Below are 7303 nucleotides of genomic sequence, written 5' to 3' on the forward strand. Positions count from 1 at the left end.
TAAAGTCTGTATGTCTCTGGTCGTACCACCCAATCCCTTTTATATAACCAGCCTCCCAGTTTTATAAACTATGAGGGGAACAATTGCTGTCATGAAAATTTGATTCAAAAAATGAGTCAGTGATTCTAGTTCTATTCGGTTTTTCCAGAAATGCAAAGTGGGATTACAGCATAATGGCAACATGGTGACAGTGCCCTTTGACCCCCTCTCTGCTGGTTTGCTGAAATGCCCCCCAACTCACCTCAACCGCCATACCCACCACAACACAGACCCACCCTGTATGCCACCCTGCTCCCCTCACCCCCACCCAGCCTATGCCCACTGTGCCCACCACCTCATGCCAACAGTCTGCCAAGTGTGACAAATTCTGCCCAGATGCAGGAGGATATTGTCCTCCCAATAGTTGAAGTGGCACAAGTTCTCTCCAGGCGTAGTCACGTCTTCAACTAACAACAGCAGGGCAGAGAGGTGTGTGGGTGTGCTTGGAGGTGTACATCAGACACAAGTTCCATTACACTAGAAGACCATTTAGAAGCATGGAAATCTAAAAATATGTCAAGTATGCAGGCCAATCTATCTCTTCCATTCCTTCTCTGGGGCCAATGAATGTTCAAAAGAGACAAAGGAAGGAGTGACACTGAGGTGGAATTGTGCCACATCTGTTCCCCTCCAGTCTTAGCCAAAAATAGTTGATGTACCAGTTCACAGTCCCTTTGCCCTGAATTGGCAAAATATAGTCAAGCTATATCATGAGCCCGAACAGAGCCAAGACAGTTTGGTTGGGAACGTTTCCAGGTAGTTCATAAGTAGAGAGCATTTTAAAAGGGTATTATGGGATTGCTACACACATTTGACTTTTAAATTCATGACATATACCCATTGATTCTTGAACTGTCACGCCCTGACCTTAGAGATCCTTTTTATGTCTCTATTTTGGTTTGGTCAAGGCGTGAGTTGGGGTGGGCATTCTATGTTTCTATGATTTTCTATTTCTATGTTTTGGCCGGGTATGGGTCTCAATCAGGGACAGCTGTCTATCGTTGTCTCTGATTGGGAACCATACTTAGGTAGCATTTTCCCACCTGTGTTTTGTGGGTAGTTATTTTCTGTTTAGTGTTCTGCACCTGACAGGACTGTTTCGGTTACGTTTCTCACTTTATTTATTTTGTTCCGAGTGTTTGTTGATTTAATAAATATCATGAACACTTAACACGCTGCGCTTTGGTGCAATCCTCCTTCATGCAACGACGACCGTTACATGAACAATATAACTTGTAAAGGCCTCATGAGCTTAGTTCAACTGTCATACCCCATCAAAACCCCAAACATCAGCTTGTTTTACTCCAATGTTTGTAAACAATGTAGTTGAGATATATTTATATATTAAACATTTAGTAGTGAACAACCACTGTATAGCCTCAAACATGGTTAAAACTATCATTTTGATCTTACAGATGGTCAGTCCTTGCCTCCAGCCCCATCCCTCAGCTCTTTACCAAATCAGTGGCGGGGTGGCCGCTTTATTGTTTGAACTGCAGATTCCCCCTTTAAAAGGTCATTGGCGTAATCTCTATACATGTTGACTGTGCTACAGATAATTGTAATGGTGTGTGATTAGTCTAACAGTATAAGTAAACATTGAGGTCGATATACAGGGTCTCTAGGAAAGTACACTAATCATCAACAACACATAAAATGGCACGTCAAGGCAAAAAACGAATAGTTTATTGATGTCTAAAGAACACCTGAGAACTAAACAAAATTGTGCTCTTAGAAACCATTGTAAATGAATTCCATTGTAATTGTGTAGGTAGGGAAGCATAGTGCAATTGAATTGAAAGGCAAGTCACTGAGAACTAAGCTACAGCAGTAAGGCATAATAACCACAATATCATCCATCCTTCTACACACTGAAGGGAGAGGACTAACAAAGAAGGGATAGACTTAGGTTACCTAGCACATCAGCATCCTCTGGCGCATACTAGGCTAATTTTAACAGTACACAGATCTTTGCTTTAGGTCCACTGTCCATTGACCCATATAATGGAATAGAACTGCTCCCTCAAAGGCATGTTTCTCTTCTCATTACACTAATGTGCCCTGTCATCCATCCTCTTAGAGGTGCGTGTTGTCTAAAGTCTAAAGGCTTCAAATACCCATCCCAGGGAAGTACTAGCCTGGTCCCACATCTGTTTGTGCTCTTGCCATCTCCATTGATCATTGTCAAGCCAAACATTTTGAAACAGTATTAAGGAGTTGACATGATAGCACAATAGATTGGCACTCAGGCTAGGAAGGTACTACATTCATTGGAATTTGTTGAAGAGGCAGACCTTTAAATTCATCACACCCTCTCTCCTATGCTACCAGAAAAGGCATATTAAGACGTAATATCATACATACTGTACAATCACATGAATACATTAATTCATTTCTTCTACATACTGGACAAGGTAAATCTCTGGATTAACAGCACAACCTGATTCCCTATTATTTAAATAGTACAGTACCCACTACAGAGGTACCACACTACACAGATCTAACCAGTGTGGCTAACAATGGGTACCATGTTATTGTACCCCAAGTGCTCTAGGACCACTGGCTCTGTCCTGATTCTCTACCCTGCACATCCACACTGTTGTAAAATACATGAGAGGGAGTGTACAAGTACACACTTCAGGAGAAGGGTAGAGAATCGGGACGCAACAGTCTCAGCTGGATGAAGGGGAACAAAGCCAGTTGTCTATACCAGACCATCCTCCTTCTGTAGTCTACTGATCCTCAGATCAGATCCTGCTTGGAACTGTGGACAGACAGCAGGCAAACAAAGGGATTAGAAGTGCTAGTGGCTGTGAGGCAAACCGCTGACTGAGAGGCAAAGGCAAGAGCTTTGTATGGGGATCTCCATCAACAAGAACCCAAAAAGTCAGCAAGGCAGAAGGGTATGTCCCACTTCCCGTATAGATGTCCCTTCCTGTCTGGTGTCATTGGTCCTGGCCTCCAGGCTGTCGCTGTCCGAGGGGTCCTGGGATGCGATGCAGGGGGGGATAAGGCTATCAAGCTCCTGCCTGTGTCCCGACTCCAACAGCCATTCATGGAACTTCTGCTCCACCAGGGCCTGGAACTGACGCCGCTGCTCCCTGAAAACAGAGACGCATGACTGAATAGAGGAACAAGAGGAACATTACCAGACTCCTCAGAGCTCACAACCCTGTATAAAAATCTGACATTTTAAAGGGTTGCTTCATAATTCACATTGATCATGGAAACTGGGAAGCAGTTCATGTTTTCAGTCTGAGTCCAGGTCAAATTTCCATTATTAATAAATCTAGCAGTTTGGTCTTCTCTGTTAATGACTCACTTGTTCAAGTGGGCATCCTTCACCATCTTCTGCCAGTCCTGTACACTCTTCTCCCTCTCCTCATGGGCCTTCTGGTACAGCGATGGCAGCCCACCTGGCACCTCACACGTATCCCCCTCCATCCTGAAGGGCACCACAAGGGGGCAGAACTCAGCCGGCGGCAGCAGCCTGTAGGATCCAGGGTCTGGGATGGTACCCTCCACTCCCACCAGTAAGGGCTGGTCCCAGGCATTGGGCACCACAGCTAGACCCACACTGGCCATGTGATCCTCCAGGGAGGGGTAATGTGTGTGGAAGGGCCCCAGGGTGAGTGCAGTGTTCCCAGGGAGCAGTAGAGGCTGGGTGGGGGTGAGGGCATGGATGGTACAGTAGGAGGAGGACCCTATGGCTAGACGGCCAGCCACACACACCACCTTGACGTTCTCACAGCTCTGGATGTGGATACTGGTCTCGATGGGACCCAGGACTACCGTGCTGTTACGACACTTGTCCAGGCTCACTGACCTGAAACACACACCACGGGGAATGCCATCTCATCTAAGAAAAGGGATATTTCTACTGAAATGGATCTGTTTTTGTAGTTAGATGGGGCATGCTACAGGTGTAGTGTCCAGTCTGACTATGTGTAGAGAACCTCTCACCTGAGTGGAGAGAGGAGGTAGATAAAGGCGTCACTGCAGCGGTGTATTTTGACGTTAGCTCCTGCTAGCTTGTCTGAGTCCTTGGCCAGAGTCTGTCTGAACACCTGTGACATCAGCACCATCTTGCTGCCTGGGGGGGCCGTGTGGGTGTTCCGGGCAATCTTAGCTCTCTTCATGGCTCCCTCCACTAGAGGACAGGAGAACAGACAGTCACGGACAGACAGCCATGCTTCAATCCTGATAGCTCTCTAAATCTCCCACAGAAAAAGGTGAGCTAGAAAAGAGTTACAAGATAACGCACTCATTTCTATAAAACATACTAACACACCTTATTTGACTGTGCATCTAAATATAAATGAATGATCAACATTAGGGTTTACTTTGGGTGGTAGTAACCTACCTTGCTGAGCCCAGGCCAGCTTCTTCCCAGACCTCAGGCAGGTTGACATCCCAAAGGGGTTGGGGACGAGGGCCTGTCTGAGCCATGCCAGCAGGGGGTGCAGCGAGAAGGAGCGGCTGAGTTTGGAGTACCCTGCTTGGGCCTGGAGTGGGGCTCTGGAGAGCAGTTTGTGGATGGGGTGGACGGTCCGGCCGCGGGACACTGAGCCCTCCAGCAGCAGGCTGAGGCCCTGTAGAGAAAATATTTTATTGTATTGTTGTTTACTGAAAAGGCAAATAGTTGTATTGTAAAAATGTAATGAACACTGCAACATATTGGGCATGTTATGGAACCTTTCACTGTTTTATACAAGAATATATAGTTGAGGATGAGTGCATCCAAATGTCATCCATTTCCCTATATAGTGCACTACTACAGAGCCCAGATGGCTCTGGTCAAAAGTAGTGCACTGTATAGGGAATAGGTTTCTATTTGGGATGCGGACCATGTTCCCTCGCTTCACCTGTAGAGCCTCCAGAGAGACCTGGCTGTCCTTCACGGCTTGGCCGGACCCTGACAGCTGGCCTGGTTCTACTAGCAGCTCCAGCAGCTCACACAGGTGGGTCTGGAGGAAGGACAGGTGGGCCTGGTCGTCCCAGTTCTGATCACAGCAACAGGGGGAAAAGACTGAACAATGATACATTGCATGGATATGGGAGCTAATGCAATGGGGTAGTATATTTAAGCAATGAGGCATGAGGGGGTGTGGTATATGGCTAATATACCACGGCTAAGGTTGTTCTTATGAACAACGCATTGCGGAGTGCCTGGACACAGCCCTTAGCCGTGGTATATTGACCATGTACCACAAACCCCCGAGGTGCCTTATTGCAATTATAAACTGTTTACCAACATAATTAGAGCAGTAAAAATAAATGTTTTGTCATACCCATGGTATACGGTCTGATATATTATGGCTGTCAGCCAATCAGCATTCAGGGCTCAAACCACCCAGTTTATAATAAAATGTCAGTAACTAGACCATCAGAATATGTTTTGCTTTGCATTTCAAGAAAGAAAACGAAATAATGTCCAAGTATAGAGATAGGTTAGAGACTTAATCGTAAAAACGGATTGTGTACATTTACACTCTCAGCCTGCCGTTAAACTTGTAAGCAATATAAAGCAACAGGACCTTGTTTTGAGAGCTGGTCTTTGCCTCGCGGTCCGAGGAGGGGGAGCGAGAGCGGGGGCTTGGCCACTCTTCACCAATCAGAGATGTACGCAGAGACACCCGGTTCAGCTGCTGAATGTAGAGGAAGAGGAGGAACTGCAGCGTGTCCACACACAACTAGAAAAGAGAGAAGAGGAAAATACAGAGATTCTGAACACAAACCAATACATGACATAGGTCAGTCTCACAAACAATACCTAAAAGGATAATAGACAGACTCTTGTATCAAAGTCTGTCTAAACAAAAAAAAGTGCAGGATACAACAGGATAGATATTATTACAGCCCAACTGACAACACATCCCTGGGGGACATAGTCATACAGGTCTCTGCCCTTTTCTCATCCCTCCTTAGTGTGCTCACAGCTCACCTTGCTCCTCTGGCGGTCCAGCTCTCTGGGGGAGGAGCACTGGGACAGGTTCTCAGCCCACTCCAGCCTCTCCTCTGCAGGGTGACCAGCCAGCAGGTCAAAGGTCTCAAAGTAGAGCCAGGCCAGGTCCTCAGGGAGCTGCAGCTTGCCACAGGCAATGTGCCTCCACATGAGCCAGCCTAGCATGGGGAAGCAGCCCTCTCGCGAGTGCACGTAGGCAGCCATCTTGCGCAGGTAGTGCAGGCTGAGTTTGGTAGGGGGTGCCACCTGCAGAGCCCCCAAGAGGAAGGGCTCCATGCGAGGCCACACCGCCACACCACCACCCTGGTCCATGGCTGTTAGTGGGCCAGGAGGAGGAGGGAGTGGAAGAACAAAATAACTGGGTGAGAGGTCAGACAGAGGGATGAGCATACAGTGAGTGTGGTGAGATATCTGAGCTATGGTAGTGCATTGAATTAAGAAGGTTGTAGACAAGAGTTCACCTATTCATTGGTGCCTTCTGGTCTGCTGTTCAATATTCCAGTATTATTAGATAACTCGTAATTAAAAGGGTAACTAACTAGCTGTATTATAAAAACTGAATTTGAACCTTATGGGCAAACAGAATATCCCCTTTATAACTAGCTAGTGCACTAAAGCACTTTAAATAATGTTTTATTTTATATATGTGACTGCTTGTTCCATTGCAAATGTCTGTGTTGTCTGACTCTGCTGTTCCTTCCTGGCTAACAGAGTGGACGCCGGATGTTCCCATGACAACAACTGGCCACTAGAGATGATCTGTAGGTAGCTAACAGCATTTGCTTGATTTATTTATTTAGCAAGGGAACGTTAGCGAGCTAGTTAGCTAGCAACATGGCTTAGCAGCAGATGCAAAGCAGTCAGACTAGCAGAGACAAAACACTTGACGCTTAGTTTACCTTGGCTTGTTCAGCAAGTTTCCACTAGTCCAAGCGATTTCTGGTCCTGCCTCGAAGTTCCAGGAAAAGTAACTGGTGATCAAGCTCCCTCATAAGTAAAATTAAAGTTCAGTACCTTACAGTATTTAGCTAGCTACCTGGCTTTTGGTATGGTTTGTTTACTATGCTGTGAATTTGATCAGCACGTAGCTAGCTACAGAACGTTCGACGTTCTTCCTATTTGGCGCCCTTGCATGTTCTCATCTGTTGCGCGCGACTACACATAGCGAAGGTCGCGCGCACAGTGCACTGCCTGGTGGTGCATCAAGTCCGACATAAAGGGAGAATTGCTGAAAGGCACCAGGCATATTGTAAGAATCCGATGCACATTCTACATTCATCCACTAGAAAATATATTGCA

At 46.3% G+C, this 7303-nt stretch overlaps 1 protein-coding gene across 1 annotated transcript; it reads right to left on the bottom strand.

The window, feature by feature from the left end:
• Nucleotides 1–1703: 1703 nt before the first annotated feature.
• On the bottom strand, nt 1704–7181 carry tbccd1 (TBCC domain containing 1). Its single transcript, XM_071341759.1, has 8 exons — nt 6904–7181; nt 5984–6318; nt 5577–5732; nt 4905–5042; nt 4403–4631; nt 4003–4189; nt 3362–3865; nt 1704–3140 (listed from the first exon to the last, which is right to left on the bottom strand). Exons 2-8 carry the CDS (start codon nt 6314–6316, stop codon nt 2927–2929), a joined length of 1761 nt encoding a protein of 586 aa, XP_071197860.1. The 5' UTR covers nt 6317–6318; nt 6904–7181; the 3' UTR covers nt 1704–2926.
• Between the last annotated feature and the right edge of the window lie 122 nt (nt 7182–7303).

Source organism: Salvelinus alpinus, chromosome 14 (assembly GCF_045679555.1).
Source record: "Salvelinus alpinus chromosome 14, SLU_Salpinus.1, whole genome shotgun sequence".
Lineage (NCBI taxonomy): Eukaryota > Metazoa > Chordata > Actinopteri > Salmoniformes > Salmonidae > Salvelinus > Salvelinus alpinus.

What these genes read in the sequence shown, in the direction of transcription:
- tbccd1 (XM_071341759.1), bottom strand. Translation starts at nt 6,316, where the DNA reads ATGGACCAGGGTGGTGGTGTGGCGGTGTGGCCTCGCATGGAGCCCTTC. An exon ending in AGACCAGCTCTCAAAACAAG is followed by an intron (nt 5,043 to 5,576) that starts GTCCTGTTGCTT and finishes TGCTGTGATCAG; the next exon opens with AACTGGGACGACCAGGCCCA. An exon ending in GCTGGCCTGGGCTCAGCAAG is followed by an intron (nt 4,190 to 4,402) that starts GTAGGTTACTAC and finishes CCTGTCCTCTAG; the next exon opens with TGGAGGGAGCCATGAAGAGA.